The following is a 20,481-nucleotide window of genomic DNA, read 5'->3' on the forward strand; positions in this document are numbered from 1 at the left end:
GAGTAATGGAAGAAATACACAGATATATGGGAGATGAAAATGATTACTTCAAGCATTTGGACAACCTTAGTCATTCTTTTCTAATTAGGATTTATAGTGGTTTTTTTTTTTTTTTGTTATGTTTCCTTGTAGGATTAAGGTTAGAAACCTATATGAAGTCCTTAGTTTGCTTTGTATTTGCATTCATTCTTCAGTTTAATAAAATAGTTTGAGACTAGTTTTTTTCTCAAGGCCGCCATGTTGAGGCTTGTATTGCTGTCCGTGTTGGTCTCTCTGTGTTTACAGTGACCTTCCATACCTGATACCTCTACTCTTTTCCCCATTGGAGCTTTGACCAGTCCACCGATTCATGGAACCACCAGAGTTTACAGGGCTCTAATTCAAGGGTACTTCACCGATTTGGCGGAGAGCACTCTGAGCTATGAGGTGGCTGATTTAGCAGCGGAGTATGTGAACAATGAGACTCATATTTGGGACTTGGACACTTCCAACCAATTCGAGTCACATGCAAGTTTTTGTCTTTGTGTATGTTGTTTTGGGTCTTAAAACGTGCACCTTTAATATTTTCATGTATGGAAATGTTGTTGTTTGAGCATTTTGGAAGATGAATGGGATTGCAAGATTTGTGATATATAACTTCTTTACTTTGCAACACTTTACTATATTCAACAGAATCAACACTCTTTATTTACAGAACAAGCAGGAATGCCAAAAATAAAGAAGTGAGAAACTTGATTAAGCTTAAGAAGTAATGGCTATCGTTACAAAATTTGAGTAATGGAAGAAATATACAGAAATATGGGAGATGAAAATGTATACAAAGGCTTAGTTACTAGTCATCCATCAATACTTGAAGATTCAAGAACGTCTCCCATCTTCAGTAAATGTTATCTCGGCCCTGAAAGGCGCACTGCAGAAAGGTAGGCATCACTGTTGCAGTCTGATGGTCCTGAGGAAGTCCCCTCCTCGCTGATTGATTTGTAGAAACTCGAATAAAGGCGAGCACCAACTGAGGAGGTTGGAGGCTGAGGAACTGGAAAGAGGCCTTCAAGCATTTGGACAACCTTGGTCATTGATGGCCTCAAAGACATGTCTTCCTGTATGCACCACAATGCAACCAGAATGGCCGTGTGAACCCTCTCGTCGGCTTCATTTTCTCCCAACTTTGAATCAAGGATGTCCCTCAGTTTCCCTTCTTCCAACATCTTGAAAGCGTAGGATGGAAAATGCGATTTTTCAGAAGCTTCTGTTGGGTCATAGTTCTTTCTGCCACCAATGATCTCTAGCAGCAGCATTCCGTAGCTATACACATCACTCTTCTCTGATATAGCATAGCTAGTGATCCACTCTGGTGCAAGGTAACCCCGAGTTCCACGTAGTGTTGTGAAAACATGGCTCTGCTCCCTGGTCATCAGCTTTGCCAAACCAAAATCCGAGACTTTGGCATGGTAATTGTTGTCAAGGAGCACGTTTTCAGGCTTTATGTCACAGTGAACAATCTTCTGATCACAATCTTCATGGAGATAAGCTAGTCCTTTAGCCGTACCCAATGCTATATTGAATCTTGTTCCCCAACCCAAAAGGAATTCTTTGTTTTTCTTGAAAATCCATTTATCCAGGGACCCATTTGCCATGTACTCGTAAACAAGAAGTCGATGGCTTCTTTCTGCACAGAATCCCCTGAGCCGGACCAAGTGCAGATGATGGATACTGCCAATGATGCTAACTTCAGCTCGAAACTCTTTCTTTCCCTGGCCAATGCCTTCCAACTTCTTCACAGCCAGTTGAGTTCCGTCTGCAAGAACACCTTGGTAAACTGAGCCAAAACCTCCTTGCCCAAGCTTCACTGAAAAGTTATTAGTTGCAGTCTGAAGATCTCTGTAACTGAAACGGATGGGCATCCCAGACAAATTTTCCAAGAAATTATCCTCTTCTGAAGTCTCTTCAGGAGAGTCAGGTGAGTTACTCTTCCTCCTGTAGTATCTGTATCCCACATAAAGTAGGACACAAATAACAAGTATTGTCGAAATAGCTATGATCACAATATAAGGGAAGTGTTTCCGGCTGCTTCCACCCCCCCCAGTACCACTGCCTCCATCCCTCAAGACCTTAACGAAAGAAACAAGACCTGAGCTCTTGTCAGAATTTTGGAAGCTACCTATCCTGTCAAACAGAAAACAATTTCTTGTACTGTTTTGGAAGAACAAAGCAACACACGAACAGTTGCCAAGGCAAGACGTTTTGCAACCATCCAAATCAGTCTTTGAAGAGGGTGAAACGAATCCCAGCGCAAAATAATAGAGCCCATCCCCAGCATTTACAAGCTCGGTAGAACCCTTCGAGGGATCACATGAAGAGACAATCCCTGTCTTGCAACTAGGACGAGAGCTAAGACCCGAAGGGCACTGGCACTTGTTGTTACTGAAACACTCAAAATATGCATCACAAGGTTCTGGGGTGCTGCATGAATCGCTTGGTATTTTTGTTGGTGAAGAACCAGTTGACCCTCCATTCTGAAGATTGATGAAAGAGATAAATCCATCACTTCCTAAAACTGCAATCCATGTGGCATTTGCATCAGTATTGCTTGAGAAAATAAATTGCCATAGTAACACTTTGGTTCGATCATAGAACTTCCATGAATTTGCACTGATAGATGCTGAAGTGACTACCCCATTATCTGTGTTGATTGTTTTACGGTTTTCTTTTGCCATAGACCAATAAGGCTGTGGTGTTTGGAAACCTGCGGAAAGAATCATGTCACCAGACTTGATTTCCAGAACATAACTCAAGTTGTTGGAGCTAGGATCGCTTACAAGTTTCATTCCTTCTTGGAAATCTTGGTTCCACAATAGGGTATCAGTTGGATGGCTAAAACTCTGCCAAACTACTCCATTGTCATCCCCAAGAAAAACCAAATTTCCTGAGTCCTGCAATTCTATGGCAGAAACTCTTTTGCCACCAGTCTCTACAGACCAAACCACAGTCCCACCTTTTTCCAAGTGCACACTACCCTTATCATCAAACACAAATTTATCGGAATTCGAAACTGGGGAATCCCTATTTGCAGACCAGACTACAGTTGTACTGGCCATGTGGACGACAACCAGTAGAAACAATGTGACATCTTGGGTAGGGGTGAAGCCAAAACCAAAGTCAGAGCGGTTAGATAAGAGAAACAACCCGTCATTATCAATCCAATTCATCTGAGCCCCTTGAAGTCCCGGAGAAATCTGGCCAAACCTTCGAATACTAGCCAGGCAGGTTTTGGACAACAAGAGAACCGACAAAAATATGAAGCCCATGAAATGAATGAAGCTCCAACCCCCCATGGCTACCATAAGATTGGGAAAATCAAAGATTGCAGAAGAAGAATACAACTAACCAAAGAATAGACAAGAAACCTTTACACTGGAAAGGACCAAAAAGGAAAGGAGGATGTGGGGAAAAAGAACACTTTCAACTGTTTGCATATGAGACCAACCAAAAAAGAAAGAATTGTTTGCATGCCAATCACATGATCTATGTTCGGGCATTGAATCTACCAAATTTCCACTGTAAACATAATCCCAAAGTATGTTCAAAAGTACAGTACAGCGCAAAACAAATTTAAAATACAATACCTAAGGAAGTATATAAGAAGGCATACCAAGCTGAATTGAGAGAGAGATGTGAAAGTTTCCACAAGTTGAAGAGAAATGGCTAGCCGGTGAAAAGAAGAGAAAGTTGACTCGGAAAGATCAAGATGAAAACATATATGTGAAAAGGAGAAAGTCTTTCCACAGTGTAAACACAGATTTCTAACAATAATAAACCAAATATTTAACTTTCCTTATCTACCAACTGCCCCTTAAATCCTAACTTTAATTGCTTTGCATAAAGCTGCAACAAAACACCAAACTTTTCCTATGAAGAGGAGAGATGCTAAGCTCAGTGACTTCAATTTCAGACAATTTTGTCTTTCTGAGTTTAAAAACACCAAATTTGACCAAAACCCAGTTGAAGTTCGAACTTAAAGATGTGAAAGTCAGAGACTTAACTCTATGTCAATTGATGGGCAGTTCTCCATTCAGCCATGAAATGAGAAAGAACCAGGATTAAGGCCAGAAAAGAAGAAAACCCATCTGTCATAATTAATGGGTAATCCTCATGTGATCATGAAATGAAAGCATGTTGCAGAGAAACAAAGATTTTCATGTGGATAGAGTCAGATACAGGGCAAGCAATTACTGAACTCTGGAAAGAGAAATATTGGGTATATAGGGACAGACCCAGAGAGATATAGAGAGAGACAGGTAGCTCTCACCTCCTCACTTTGTTGCTGATGATGAGGCAGAGGTAGCAGACACACACAAGTGGATTTGCGGCACGGGTCTCTGGCTTTTTCCTTAATCTGTTTCTCTGCTTCTGTCACAAGCTTGAGAGATCTGAGGTGGGCTATGGTTTTTAAAATGTGGTTGAGGACCTGTCCAAAGAGATTTTTATTAATTGACAGATCCAATAATTTATTGTTTAATTGTCAAAAACATTATTTTAATTCATTTCCCAATTTCCCATTTCAACTCCAGAAGGGAAAGCCGCTTCTTTTCCATTCAGCAAAGCCAACTGCTATTTACTGTGGTTCATTCATTTGGTTTCCATTTGGCAAATAAAGAAAAGATAGAACTTGAACTGTAAATAATGACTGCCTCAGTTGTACTTGAATTTGAATTGTAACTTGGGTTTAATTTTTATGATCTGGGGTATGATAGAATGTAGATGAGCCACCTACAGGTCTAATTGAATTCAAGGTGGATTATTAATTGCTTGGTGTGAGGATGGTTGGACTAAGGTGAGCGATGAAGACTCAAGGCTTGCTTGTTCAATGGCATGGGACTGTTGATGAAGCACTTTCAATGGTGGGTCCTGAAGTCAAATTCTTCCTATCCAAGTGGAACCATTCTTTAATCCAAGGGGAAGAGCAGGATTCAAGGTATGAGTGGTCATCAAAATTATGATAATAAATAAATAATAAGTTCATAATAAACAAAGCTTCAAATGGCCAAGGACCAAGGTATTAGATACCTCGTAACCAATGAAAATGTATCAGATAAAGGAAAAAAATATACAAGGAAAAAGAGTAGGCCAATGGTCATCTGATCCCTCTCTATCTCATCATTGCAATTTAAACCTACATAACTGGTTAAGAATATGTATTCTACTCAAGATTTCGAGTTTTTATTTGGGCCTCTTAAGGCCTTCACTTAATCAAAACAAACATAAAATAAGGAAGAGAGCTTAAAGTCTTTGAGTTCGAATCACCCTTTCTAATATCATTTAATTAATATTTGTGAATATATAGAAGCATTCTAAACAATTAATTTGAGGATGAGTGGTTACGTTTCAACCCTCTAATTAGCTCATCTTTCTGTCTTACCCACCATGATTCTTCTCAAAGTCCTCAAATTCAATTCTCAATCTAAGTCATCCTTTTTAGAATGATACTAAGTGTTGGTGTGTATAGAGGCTCAGTCACGCTTTTATTAAGTCGCTCAGATTATGACTCTATGGTTTAATGTCCGAGATTCAAGTCCTCAAGTTAGATAGATAATTAACTTAATTATTCACTACAATGCTATTATTTGTAAGTATTTAGTTTGAGGAAACTTGCAATGTAATTTCATAATCCAAAGAATTTTTCTTCAAAATTTTTTTATTGCAACAAATCAAAAAAGTTGAACACCATTTATTCATATAATTGTGGTCAAACAATTAGGCCAATGAGACACTAAAGTAGTGGATATGAAATGGTTAAAAGATTTAGTATATATTATAAAATTTTCTTATTTGTATAGATTATTAATGTAGCAGAAAACCTTAATTGCAGCAAAGATGTACAGCCTGTAGTAGTGTGGTGGGAACAAAACCATGTGCTTGTGATGTCCTTGTATTTAAGTTGTTTGGGAATAAGAACCTATGCAGCCTATATATGCTCATACTAGTACTGTACTTACTGTTAAGCTAGAGCATTAGCATATATTATAAGACATGGATAGAAGGAAGAATTAAATTAAGTTGGACAACTGGACAAGATCCTCAAAATCTGATTTTAATTGGTAGAAATCAAGAAATAATAACAAAGACCCATGCATTCCTAATGTACAAGGGATGCTAGCTATTTTTTTCTTTCCAATCTACCTTCTCATTTGACTTTCTCTTTTATTATTTTCACTCGGCTTTTTTATATTCTACTCACTTAAATTTCGAGTTCAATCTCACTTCATCACCTAAAAAATAAATTGTGTTAATTTACTATCTGAATTAAAAATTTGTTGCAATATATCACTTCTTACTCATTTTGTCTAAACTTTTATAAAAAATAAGGGTACTTTGGTCTTTTTCAAGTTCCTATTGTTAGGAAAAAAAAAAAAGACTTTTTAACATTTTACCCACTTTGACACAATAGAAAACATATTTGAAAAGACCAAAACACCCTTATTTTCAAAAAAAGTTTAGACGGAATGAGCCCGAAGTGATATATTGCAACAAATTTTTAATTCATGTGGTAAATTGACACAATTTTTTTTAGGTGGTGAAGTAAGATCGACCTAAAAATTCAGATGTTGTAGTCTTATTATCTGAACCATTCATTTTTTAGATCACTATTTAAATATCATTGTTTCAAAAGATCAACCAAATCGAAAATCGTTCAATTATGCAAATGTTATCAAATAAACAAACAATTTTAGTAACAGTTAGACTCAGCGTCTGCTTATTTCATGATAATTACATGATCAAATGATTTCCAATTTGGTTGATTTTTTTTTTCAGAAATGATCTTTAAATGGTGATCTAAAAAATGAACATTCTAATTATGAGACTACACTTCAAAATGAGAATAATAAGAGAAAATGTAGAATGAAAAGATAGATCGAAGAATGTAGCTATCATTCATCTTCCTAGCTATATATATTTAGAATCTAAAAAATCAAATTTGTATCAATTAGTTATTAGTATAGTGGTATTTTTCTCTATTTTATTAGAAGATATCCAAAGTTTAAATCCTTGTCTCAGATAAAAAAGAAAAACCTGATTTATGAATGGTGTTCTTAATTGCATGGTTGCACCTAGGGGTGGGCGCAGTGCGGTTCGACTCACTTTTCTCCCGGAACCGTGCGCCGCGCCGGACATTAATACACGGTGCAGTTCGGTGCTTAAAACTGTGAAAGAAATAAAAAAACCAAATCAAACCAAACCAAACCATTCAAGGTGCGGTGCGGTGCGGTTCTCCACCGCGGTTCTGGCTCTAATGGGCTATTATTCAGATTAGCACTTTTGGGCCTCACATTTATTTTTTTAAGCCTAAGCCCAATTATTTAATGATGCAAACTCATCCTAATTAACAAGTTTTGGCAAAAAAAAAACAAATTTACAAGTTAATTTAATGAACTTAACCAAAAAGACTCACACCTTATATGGCATATACCCTATACACTTATATAGTATATAACTATATATTATACCCTAGAACTATCAACAATTAAAAATTTTAGTATATAGAGTATAAAGTATAAATAATATACTAATTTTTTTTATATAGAATATAAAGAATATACTAATTTTATTATATAGGGTAATGGGAATAACTAAAATTATATACTAAAACATTATTAATTTATTATTATATTATATATCTAGAAAATAGGTCATAGGGTTATATAAAATATAGCTACGTTAATATTAATTCTAATATTTTATTAGGGTTTAGGGTTTATGGTCTAAAGTGTATAAAAATGTGTACAAAAAGTGTATAAAAAGTATATAATAATGGTATAAATATATATAAAATGGTGTATATGTGTATAAAAATATAAAAATATATATTTTTTGCAAGTATGCGGTGCGGTTAAATAAGGTGTAGAACCGGAATCGGAACCGGAGAGAACCGGTGCGGTTCGGTTTTTTTGGCGGTGTTGACTTTTTTTTGTCAACACAGGCTTTTGTAGTTTTTTGACGGTGCGGTTCGGCCAATTTTGGCGGTGTGCAGTTAAAATGCCCACCCCTAGTTGCACCAAATTCTTGATAGCACTCTTCATCCCAGCAATGGAGATTACTTTGATAAATGGTCTCTCTTTTTTTTTGTTGATCTATCAAAATAATTGGACCACAGATTAATATAAAGGGAAAATAGAAAATAGAAAGGGTAAAATCTCTTTGTGTAAGACAATTCTAGTCCTATTAAACCATTTGAATGGACCCAGATCCCGGACTCTGAACCTGACTCCCATTGCGAATTCATTATATATTTTCTGGGTATGTGGTAGAATAATATTCTAAGTTCTGAGGGTAAGTCTTTCAAGCATTTGGAGTATTTCTATTCGTAGAATCATAGTAGTCCACATTCTACATTAAATTGACACAACTTCAAAACTTAAAGTCACGCTAAGAAAGATAAGTTGGCTTATCATAATTTCTGCGGATTTTTTTATTTTACCAATCTTATTTTCAGTTTAAACGATGTTATTTTATAGTTTAAAGGTTAAGTATTTTGGGTTTATAATTTATATTAAAAAAATTGTTAGATTAAAGTCTAAAATAACATAATTTTAAACATAATAAGTACAATATCAACAAATGTAGAAAAAAAAATTATTTACAACTTAACATAAAGTTATACAAAATATTTGTATCTAATCTAACAAATGTAGTCACACCTTTCAACTTTGGTGTAAAGAATAAATAATGATATTAAATTAGTAATTGAAGTTTCTTTATTAAAATCAAGAAATTTATTCGTAAAAAGTTAAATAAATATGAAAGAACTACTAAGAAGGACAATGCTAGCAACCTTCTCAATCCACCTTCTCCAATTACCTTTTCTTTTCTATCTCGCCACGTGGACTTCATTTACATTAAAAACTAAAAATTTAATACCTTGAAACAAGTGCTACGGAACGGAGGCTGCATGGAATATGTATATATGTTGGGATTACCAGCAGGTTGAATGGGAACTCGATCAAATGAGAGAGAGAGAGAGAGAGAGAGAGAGAGAGAGAGAGAGAGAGAGAGAGGCTGAAGGTTATGTAGTTCATCAAATTGCAGTTCATGTAAGAGATGAAGCTGAACTTTTAGGGTTCAAAGTTCGGAGCTGAAATTTTTTAACAATGTACTTAAAATTTTAAAATTTAGGGCTGCAATCTCTTCTTTTCATATATGTTTTAGATTTTGTATATTATAAGAAAAGTAAAATAGTCTTTTTAAAATGCTTATGTGTCAAATGAATTATGATATTTTAATTAACATGAAAATTTCATGTCATTAGTGCACATGCCCTATTAGGGCACTCTAGCATTGTCCTAAGTAAAAATCTTAAATTACTACCGATTTTAGTCTAAAAAAGATTCATAAAATTGATTGTACTCTAAGTCTCCATTTCATTTATTACCTCAACATATAGTCACTTTGTTGTCCCACAGTATACAGCCATCACCACCACCGCCACAATACAACCGTCATCTCGCTGCCGAAGTAAAGTCATCATGGTTGCCGCAGTAACATAATCCCTCCCACAATGCAACTTGACGTGATCTGGTTTATTAGTATAATGAAGAGAAAATTTTTGGGTTTTAGGAAATTTGGCAGATGAAGATTCAGATTGGGGTAAAAAGTTTTCACTTTTTGTCGACTTCTAAGAATATGTTTATGCTTGTGCTGAAATCAATCCCATGTAATGCTAACGACTTTGGCATTCGAACAGCAATGAAACATTGATAAGAGTTTATGGTACAGGTGAGTAGAAGACTCACTTGTATGAGTTTTACATAAATAAGTTTCATCTCTATTATTAAAATTATATGATAATATGAGATAGTTTAAATAATTTTATTCTTTTATTATTGTATCTTCGTATATAACTCCACGTAAGCTGGATTAACATTTTTGTGTCTCAGCATGTTCTGGATCTTACCGGTGATTACAAACATGCTAAAGAAAATGTATTTTAATGAATAAATGAGTGTAAGTGTGAAACCAACCAATACTACTAAAACATGACTACCAACCCATAAATCTTGGTGCACCAAACTGGCTTAATTTGTATATGTTTATTTTCTCGAACTTGGAGATCTCAACATGTGAATGTGCATTTTTTAGAATAAATCGAATTCTTCTAGAAGTTTAATTAGTCATGAATTATATTTCATTATCTTTAAATAGAAGGGTAAATAGGGATCATGCAAGTGACAATAAAACTCTCAAAGTCTCAACCATTGAAAAAACTAATGTTTGTTTAATTAGAGAATCCAAAGAGTGCATGGTCCCTTTAATTTGCATGAAGTTTTCCTACTTTAGTTTTTTCTATATTTGGAGGTAACAAATTACAAGTACCATATATACTACCATGCCTTGTAGTGGTTGAAGTTTATATTAAGTTTTTATGTAGGACCAAAAACAATTAAAATACAAAGAAAAGACCAAGCTTCCTCATTAAGTAATGAAGTTATTCATTAATTATATCAAATAATTACCAAGACATGCATTTTGGGCTACCTCCTTCCTGTATAGTCCACCCATTTAATTGGGCTTTATAGTGGGTCCATGTAATTTCCATCCGGCCTACTTTTTTTTTTTTTTTTTTTCCAGTCCACTTAATTTGCTCCGTTTTCTTTCCGTGTCTTTCATTTCTCACATTTCAAATCTGAATTTCTCTCATTTATTTATCTTATCTTTCTCCACCTCTCTCTCTCTCTCTCTCTCTCTCTCTCTCTCTCTCTCTCATCTTCCTTACCATGGCCTTCGATAGTCCAATCACCCAACGACGGCGGCAAATCAACGCCGAAAAGCAGCGACTTTCCGGCCAATTTTTTGGCGAACTCAATGGTGACTCAACTCGATTATGATATTTTCCTACTCCTCTAATCCTGGACTTTCTTTTCCCTTTGGTCTTGCTTGTCAATTTTGAATAATTATGATTTTGAAATTTTTAGGGTTTGAAATTGTGATTTTGCTATGACTGTTGGTTTCTACATATAATGCCTATCACACCAATTACAAGAACAACATGAGCATTTTCGGTGAAGACCCTCCAGGTTGTGTGACTTTGAGAAACAGAGTTTTTGGTGCAGGGGCAGCTTTCATTTTCCTCAAAACAATAGTTGCTGAGTTCTGCCATGTTTCCTATTACAGAGCCAATATGTAACAATATGTAAATGCAGTTATGATTGTTATTGCCAAGCAGTAATTGATTTGGGTTAATTTATGTTTTAGTTTGTTGTAATTGTGTCATAGGTTTATAATTTATTTGGTTGTTTATGCTTTCACAAAGATTGTATTAGGTTTAAATTATATTCTCTAATTTATTGTTATTGTTACTATCAAACAATAACAATACTTGATTACCACTGTTGAGCAGTAGCAATAGATGATTGTTACTACCAGACAGTAGCAATAAGTGATTGCTACTGCCAATAGGTGATTATTACTATTCGATAGTAACAATTATATTTACTATTAAAACGCAAAATATTATGGATGTCTCATCTTGATTTTTTTTGTTTTATGTTGATTATTATTTAACATGTTTATGGAATAAAAAATACCTAAATTATAATTTTTTTGGTAATTTGTGTACCAATTGGCAATAAAATGAAGAAAAAAATGGTATTTTTTTAAAACACTGTAGCACACTGCAGTAACGATGTTAACGTCATTACTGTAGCATTGAGTTTTAAAAAGGTTGGCCACTTTAACGATGTTAACGTCATTACTGTAGCATTGAGCTTTAAAAAGATTGGCCACTTTAACGTCGTAATTGTAGCACTGGGTTTTAAAAAGGTTGGCCACTACGGTAGTTCACTGTAGCGGGTGGGCCGGATGAATAGTAAAATTTTTAAAAATGGACTTAAAAAAAAAAAATTCTAATTATATATATATATTTTCATGTTAAACAATCTTATATATTATATTGTCAAATTACTACATTGGTCAAAATTGTTAAATATATAATTTTGATTGATAATATACTGTAATAGCATATTGTAATAAAATTGATTTGCTAAAAATTGATTTCAATTTTATTGCATTCCATTAGAAGAAGTTTTAATTAATTATTTTTTCTATCTGTATATCATGGAATTAAGCAGTACGTAATACTTGTAGATTAACACAATGCGCGCATGCATCGGTCATGAACGTGTCAAAATGATATCACATCTATGATCTATACTACTATATAATTAGGAGATAAAGACAACATTAATTAAAGTAAAAATGATTAATTAGGAAAGGACTTTTAGTTCACCAGTGTGAATTACTGGTAATATATATATATATATATACAGAGATATGACTTTGAAAGTGGTGTTTATATTATATGGACCAAGGTCGTTGTATTAGGTAGAAAGGTCTTAATTCTTAAATAGTGTGATAAGCGCGCAGAGCGCGCACTAATGTGTTTGAAAAACATGCATCAACAACTTTCAAACTTGCACATAAATTATGCATCAGGTAATGTGAATACCTTTTCAATTTTTCAACAAAGAGAAAAATGCATGATTAAACTTTGAGCTCACCACATTGCAGAGCTATATGATCGAATGACAGAAATCCTTGTATGCATGGCTGTATACATAGTGGGAAAGTTCCTTTCTGTTTATATATATTTGGGTACACTCACATTATTTCACATATAGAATATCCACTTTCGTCGTGATTGTTCTAGTGTAAGTTGTAACGAGATTTTACTCTTTTATAATGTGTGTGAGTAAAAAGTGATAGATTAATAATGTTTCTTTCATGAAATGAAATTTCAGGAGTCTCATAACCATTCACATTTGGAAAAGTTGAGAATAAAAATGATATTAGCAGGATACCAAACAAATTTTATCTCTTGGTAGTATAATTAAGGGTATAATTATCATTATCATTTATTACAAAGTTAAAATGGGGAATAGGAATGAGAAAATTAGAAACCCCCTTCCTCGCTTGGGAATGCAAAATTCACATTTTGTGGGTTTTGGAATTTGGATGCACATACAATGAGAAACACGTCATTTCATTTTCCTTTTGTACTTATGGAAAATTCATTCCCAAACCTCCATTTTGGCAAATAAATGAGTATGAGTAGATTAGTATGCCCTCCAAAAAAGGAGCTAGGGCCTGCGGGCAGCAAAACATAGCTGACCCAAATTAAAAGGAAATAGAAATGAGGAACATTTTGCTGGCCCAAATGAAAAAGGAAATGAAAATGAGAATAATTAAGCCAGGCCTAAGCCTACTTATAGCCTTGTGAATGCAGTTTTGGTGGCCCAACACTAATAGAAGCCCATGTACTTGATGCTATTTGTTTCTATTTCTTTCATGCATACATGATGAATGCTTTTCATGCATGCCATGTATCTTTATAATTAGTTTCAGAACATGGTTAAGGTAATTTGTACTAGGGGTGCACACGGTTCGGAAACCGAACCATACAAGTAAGACCGAAAACCAACCGACATCGAAAGACCGACAACCAAACCGACGACGTTGGTTTTGGAAGATCGCCAATCGCCGCCAAACTGAGGAGACACCTTCCGCTGACTGGGTCGGTTAACCGACGTAAACGGTTCAAATTTGTTCGGTTTCGGTTGGGAACTGAGGGAGAGAACGACGAGAGAAAACAATGAGGGAGAAGGGCGAACGGCGATGGAGAATGGCAACCAGAGAGAGAAAGTGGCGGCTGAGGGAAGAAAAACTAGGGTTTTAGTTTAAGTTTTACTATGTTAAAATATTATATAAAAATGAAAAAAATGTAATTTTCTTCATATAATTAATAATAGTAGTTGGGGAGTGTGTATATAGCAGAGGAAATATCTTAAGGTTTCGTGCATGCACTTAACCACAAAGCTGAAAGAAGGCCAGTAATTAATACCGGCAGTTAAACTAGTTTATAGTATCAAAATATTCATATTTAATATTAGCCTAACTTATTTATTATTTGTAATAATAGATGATGTTAGTTACATTTACTAAAATAGATTGACGTTGATTAGTCCATCAAAGCCGGCCTAAAGGCCCTAAACTTATCTGTCATATTCATTAGGCCATCAAAGAAGATTATGTGACTTAGGTGGGAGCGAACCCATCAATGTTGAAGTGAATTGTGGAAGCAATTCTTTTGGATAAAAATGATACGTAACGATAGTGTACATATGTATATATAAAAAAGTTCATATATTTTGTGTTTATTTTTCTTATTATATATTTTAGTACATAATAAAATAGACATACACGTTCAATATGTATATCCGTGATAAAAAGTTTTGTTCATAGAAAATATCTCATCCATGATTGGATTGTTTTCTTTATGATAATTGATAGCTGACCTCAAGTGTCCCAACCAAACCGTGCAGCACGCCTAAGACTAGAGCCAACTTCCTAAACTTAACTTCTTAATGTCTATGCTTCCATATGTAATGTGATAGTACGTAATGCTTTCAAAAAGTCAAATTCGTTGGAGTCCTAATAAAAACATGCGATACCATAAATAGCTCCCTCCTCCAACGAGAAGAGACAGAAAGAGACTAAGGGCAACTAGAAAGCCACATCATATTGTACAATGACATAATTTTCTTAACATTACTCTTATTTTAAACATGTTCAACATTTACAAATTAACAAATTAACACTGATACAATGACATAATTTTTCTAGCATTAACCCTTATTTTAAACATGTTCAACATTTACAAATTAACCCATGTTTTTTTAACCATTTCATTCCAGGTTATTCTCTCATACTGATTGGTTGGGTATCTATATAAGAATTTGGGTTATTTATAGCAAAACCCTTTAGTCCCATCTTGCACCTCAAACCTCATTTTGTCTCATATTGTTTCCTAAACTTCTATAAGATGTGTGCCATTTTGTTCCATTATGACGTCTCTTATACATAAGTACATAACAAACTTTGAGGAGGGCTACTTCCATTCGCACAAGTTAGACATCAAAATTTTGGAAGGTATTCTTGTCTCCCGTCACTAATTTTTTTTTTTTTTTTTGGGACATGTGTTAACAAAAATAACTTTTTATAATTTGTCATTCATTTATATAATAAATTACTTCCAAAGACAAAAAAACATAAAATTCTTGAATAAAAATTTACTTGAAAACAAATTTAAGTCAAAGTACATTCTATTTTGCATGTGCGCAGTCAATAATGTAAAAAACTGCCAAGCGCTTGACATGCATATGCAAATGCATTTGGATTTGCAGATTTTCTTGAGATACTTTTGCATTTGAAATTAATTTTGGAATTGCATCTACAGTTTTTTGAGTTTGCATATATAGATTTTAGGATGCATATGTTTACAATATTGTTTTCGAAATTAAGTATTGGACTGAGTGGACTGTAGGTTAAGTTTCTTTATTATTTTAGGCTTTTTAGCCTTTTAGGTAAAACACTCTAAAAATTTGAAGATAAAATAAGACATGGATGATAATTTTGTGGGCATTACAACTATAAATAACCCTAAGAATTACAGATTATAGATTCCCTATTCTTCTACTTCATATACCCTAAAACAATAAAATATGAGTATGCTTGAATAGTTGAATTCTAGAAGACTAGAAGGGGACCCTTTCGTAGTTTCATGACATAGATATCTTGTACACAAGTGGCATCACGCAAACGTGTAAATACCTTCCCCTTGAAGGTTAATAGACACATTACCAATTCCATTGGCCCATTGACACACGCACATCGTCACCCTACACATGTCCACGTGTACCATTAGCTGTCCGCGTTGACGTCTTACTACCCAAACACCCTATCTGACGCTCAAACACTCAACGTCCGACCCAACCAATAATCACCCGCCACGTAAGCTCGAATTAGTCACGTGAACTTCCCGATTTAGTTGGTCTCTCTTAAAACGTGTATCAATGGCTGCACACACGGAATTAAAAGAAAAGACTCGCTGGACTCATTCAGACTCGGCCCTGCAGAGCTTGCAAAAGCCATAGCTGTCACTGACCCAATAAAGAAAGACCCCCATCCCCTCTTTTTATTGTCTCTGCCAATTAAGACTCGCTCTCAAAATACCCATTTCTTTTTTCTTTTTTGTTTACGTGAAAATCTCTGTCTCTATCTCTGTTTTGGTCTGGGAAAGTAAAAAGGAAAAAGGAAAAAGGGAGAATTTTAATTTTTTTGAAGACGATCATCGATCATCATGAAGTGGTCACCATGGCCAAGTGGTTCAACGAGGAGGTTTCACGTGAAGGTGAACCAGTTGAAGCTCCAAGGATTCAATGTGGAAGATGGGTTTAGAAACAGAGTTGCTCTGGTTGAGGTGAAATGGAAGGGGCCTAAGCCCGGAGGCCCCGGACTATTAGTCCCATTCTATGGAAGATCCAAACGCCAGAGAAACTACACCAGCCACAGAAAATTGGGCAAATGCGATCGAATCATTGAATGGGATGACGAGTTTCAGAGCCTCTGTAATTTTGGATTGAAACAGGGGCAGGGTCAGAGTGGTTGTTCTTTCACCCCCTGGGATTTGTGTTTCACTTTGTTAAATGTAAGTTTGAATTGATTTGATTTAGTTTCTGTTAACGTTAATGGGTTTGATTCTGATTTTTGTTTGAACTTGATTGATTAAGCATTTTGGGTTCTTCAATATTAGGACATCAAATTATTATTTTTTTTTGGGTTGGGTGTGTGGATTTTAGGGAGAGAGTGCGGAATCGAGGAATCTTATGGCGGTTATGGGGAGGGTGTCGTTGAATTTAGCAGAAATGGTTTCGATGATGGAGTCTCAGATTCAGAGAAAGCTCGCTGTGCCTTTGAAAATGGAGGGGATGATGCCCAGCGAAGCTACGCTCATGGTAATTAATTAAAATTGGTTTTTTTTGTAATTTTGTGTTTTGGCGGTGATTAAGTTCGTTATTAATTGTTAATTTACTTAATCGTAAATTAAGGGTACAGACAAGAATTTTGTTTTCAGTTTTTGATCATGTCGCTTCTATCTGTGCAAAGTTAACGTTTTTTATCAGCCGCTTTTATGGGAACAAATTGCAACGAAATTTAAGACTATAGTTAGATGTTTTAAATTTTAAGTCCCATTTTAAGGTAAAGCCAGTTTATTTGGTCATCTTTTCCCTAATTGGGCACTAATAGGTAATATTCTCTTGTCTTATTTTTTTTGGCAAGGGGTAAAAATTCTTTGTCAAATTAGAATCCACACGGTGAATGGTATGGTCTAGACTCTAGATGATGGTTGTTTTCTCATTCTGAAATGGGTGAGATTCCTAATGTTGAAAAGTCTCCCATTTTAGCTTTTTTGAGCTGTAAAATGACCGAATTATCAAAACTTAAAAAGAGTGGATAAATTGGATAATATTGATATTAGAGTCCAGTTGGTCAAATGCATATAAGAACTTAGAATTAAGAATGTTGGGATTATGGTGAAGTTGGTCGAATATGTACATTTTGTATAGAAAAACACCCGAAAACCAAAATTATTTAACTTTTCAAAATATGTATTAAAATTATAATTAAAACGAGTTATTTTATAAAGTTTTTCATAATTATTGAGAACAATACTTTCCTCAATTTCTGATTATGTCATTTTTAATTTTTTTCATTTAATTTATGAATTATTATTTTTATTTAAAATGAAAAGACTAAAAATGACATTTTCTTTAAAGAGGAGATCGAAAGAGCTCCTTCAATCAGAGACTGCTTGTTTAAAAATAACTTTTCAAATATTGTTCAATTATAGGAGCCTTTAGGCCACACTGAAAATTGTAGTGAAACTAGAAAAGACTGCTTGCTCCTAAAGTACAAGTAGTTCAAAGTTCATATAAAATGATTCCGACCATCCAACTACATATTATCATTCATCCAACGGTGGGAATCAACTCCCAAAGAAAAAGGAAAGACAAGTTTTCAACAATTAAATCAATGAGGGTCCCTTTGACCAAAAAAAAAAATCAATGAGGGTCCCACTTTATTTGCCCTTAGATTTATGGCTTTTTAATGTTGATTGGTACTGCAGGTTTGTCTAAGCTTTGCTGAGGTAAGAAACTCGCATGACCCGGCAGGAATCGTTCCAGACTCGGCCGAGTCAGACAAAGACAGGTTGGTTCGAGGAGTGAACTACTTCAGGAGCTTCAGAAAGGCAAACAATGAGAGGAGGGGTAATGGTGACCGAGTCACTTCTAGTGACACGGACGAGTCATCATGTTCAGACTCAGAAGGGTCACTATGGAATGAACCCATCTCCACTGGTGTCCATAGCAATGTAGAGTTGATTTCAATGAAGAGCTGGTTGTCAAGGAAGCGAAGGTGGTTGAATGGCAGACCACCAAGGAGAAAAGTAGAGCCCTTGATTGAGAAGACTAGTAGGGGCAATGCAGTACAACTTTCTAATGACAATCATCTCAGTGAATCTATACAGGTATATATATTTTAGGACCATGCTATAGTTCAATGCTTCTACTTAATTTGATATATATCATTTAATAGTTAAGTTTTTCGAGTATAATGTTGTCTAATATGATATTAGAGCTTTAGTTCTTAGAAATTATAAATTTGAAACCTTCAATTTTCATCCTCACTTGTTTCGTTAACTTGCAGGATGAGATTGCATCTATACAACTTGTATTTGTCTGTCTCACCATATTGTGGGTATTTATATGTAAAAAGAGTGTTAACTTGATATACTTTATTAGCCTTTTCCTAACAGCTTTCATTTTGGGGGGTCTAATGGTTTTAGCACTTCTTACCATAATTCTTTATGAGATCAGAAGTATGTCCCAAATAATGCTCATTTGGATTTTCTTCTTTCTCCAGAAATCAGATACTGTTGAATATTCTTCACAATCACACTACCAACATGGAAATTGCATCACAAGTAGCTGGGAAGTAAAGGAAGTAGTCAGTAGAGACGGGCAAGCAAAGCTCAAAACCAATGCGTTCTTTGCCTCCTTTGATCAACTGAGTGAGAAGGCCGCCGGACAGAGTGCATGCACTGTACTAGTTGCAGTCATCGCCCACTGGCTGCATTCAAACCGAGACTCAATGCCTACAAGACCCCAATTCGACAGCCTCATAACACAAGGTTCCTCGGAGTGGCAAAAACTTTGCAGTAATGATGCTTACGTAAACCTATTTCCCAACAAACACTTTGACCTTGAAACAATTCTAGAAGCCGATCTTAGACCTTTGGCTGTCTTGCCCGAGAAATCTTTTATCGGATTCTTCAGTCCTGAGAAGTTTGAGTGCTTGAAAGGGCACATGTCATTCGACGAGATATGGGGTGAGATGGGTAAACACACCAAGTTATACGAACCGACGATATACATAGTGAGTTGGAACGACCATTTTTTCGTGTTGAAGGTTGAAGCTGATGCATACTATATCATCGATTCATTGGGTCAGAGGCTCTTTGAGGGGTGTAACCAGGCATACATACTAAGGTTTGACAACTCCAGTGTCATGTATGAGAATGCACAGAAAACAGAGGAAAGCCAAGAAGAAATATGCAGAGGAAAAGAGTGTTGTAGAGAGTTCATCAGGAGATTTCTTGCAGCCATACCAGTTGGGGAACTTGTGGAGGAAGAGAAAAAGAGGACAGTTCCTATTTTACCCCTCCACCAGCGTTTACAGATTGAGTTCCACCACACCTCTTCTTCTTGTTTTAGCTCTTCTGCAACTTCTTCCACTTACTCTCTCTTTTCAAATGAAGAGTGAAGAGTGTAAAGAAATCAAGTAGCTGAATTGTACAGTAAGGGTTGGTTCCTTTTCCATTTGTTGATACTCTTGGGAATAGATAAAAATTTTGAATGAGATTGAAATTGTGCAGATTTGTGGCAAATTTTTGAAGTACACCATACCTATAGGTTACATTACAAAAGTGAAAAGTAACTAACAGAAAGATCAGCATTGAAAGTAATTTTTATCCTCTAATTAGAGAATATGCTGAAGCAAAATAAGATCAGCATTTGTTTAGACCCCACAGATGACTGATGGGAACACACAGCCCTTCACAATCACAAATATTAGTCACCACTCGTACAAAGTTGCAAACAAGCAGCCCCATCCAGTCATTCATCAATAATTTTTTCTCCTTCTTAATTAAACAAGAAGAAAAAGGGTCCACACCACAGGCACAAAAGCATAATGACTACAGATAATAGATGTATTAAAGCGACAACCCCTTGTCCCCCACTCACACAAACAACAATCCCCATCCAGTTTTTTTTCTTACTCAAATTTTCCCCCACTTCTATAATAGACCAATCAAAAGGTGGGTCCACAACCTTATCTGCAATGACTCATGAATCAAGACTATTTCTCTAAACAGTAAAGTCTAGGTTTGCGTGAAGAGATGGGTTTTGGGTTTTGCCTCCTTCCTTTTTGTATAGATCCCATGCCTAATTTCCAAACACAACCCCAACAGTCCTATGAATCTCTAAGTCACACTAATACAATGCCAGTATAACCAAACTCAATCTTATACAA

At 35.3% G+C, this 20,481-nt stretch overlaps 2 protein-coding genes across 3 annotated transcripts; one reads left to right on the forward strand and one right to left on the reverse strand.

Annotated features, from left to right (window-relative positions):
- Positions 1-628: 628 nt before the first annotated feature.
- On the reverse strand, positions 629-4,695 carry SD2-5 (S-domain-2 5). Its single transcript, XM_086252301.1, has one exon. It carries the CDS (start codon positions 3,339-3,341, stop codon positions 888-890), a length of 2,454 nt encoding a protein of 817 aa, XP_086108427.1. The 5' UTR covers positions 3,342-4,695; the 3' UTR covers positions 629-887.
- An 11,254-nt stretch (positions 4,696-15,949) lies between these two features.
- Positions 15,950-19,834, forward strand: LOC147279166 (uncharacterized). Of its 2 annotated transcripts, XM_086251296.1 has the most exons (4): positions 15,950-16,534; positions 16,686-16,841; positions 18,014-18,415; positions 18,811-19,834. In XM_086251296.1, the coding sequence occupies exons 1-4, from the start codon at positions 16,187-16,189 to the stop codon at positions 19,708-19,710; spliced, it is 1,806 nt and encodes a 601-aa protein (XP_086107422.1). In that variant the 5' UTR covers positions 15,950-16,186; the 3' UTR covers positions 19,711-19,834. The 2 variants fall into 2 exon arrangements, with proteins under 2 accessions (XP_086107422.1, XP_086107423.1); XM_086251297.1 differs by lacking the exon at positions 16,686-16,841.
- Positions 19,835-20,481: the final 647 nt, after the last annotated feature.

Source organism: Dryas octopetala, chromosome 7 (genome assembly GCF_963921425.1).
Source record: "Dryas octopetala chromosome 7, drDryOcto1.1, whole genome shotgun sequence".
Classification (NCBI taxonomy): Eukaryota; Viridiplantae; Streptophyta; class Magnoliopsida; order Rosales; family Rosaceae; genus Dryas; species Dryas octopetala.

What these genes read in the sequence shown, in the direction of transcription:
- SD2-5 (XM_086252301.1), bottom strand. Translation starts at nt 3,341, where the DNA reads ATGGTAGCCATGGGGGGTTGGAGCTTCATTCATTTCATGGGCTTCATA.
- LOC147279166 (XM_086251296.1), top strand. Translation starts at nt 16,187, where the DNA reads ATGAAGTGGTCACCATGGCCAAGTGGTTCAACGAGGAGGTTTCACGTG. An exon ending in TGTGTTTCACTTTGTTAAAT is followed by an intron (nt 16,535 to 16,685) that starts GTAAGTTTGAAT and finishes TGTGGATTTTAG; the next exon opens with GGAGAGAGTGCGGAATCGAG. An exon ending in ATCTCAGTGAATCTATACAG is followed by an intron (nt 18,416 to 18,810) that starts GTATATATATTT and finishes TTCTTTCTCCAG; the next exon opens with AAATCAGATACTGTTGAATA.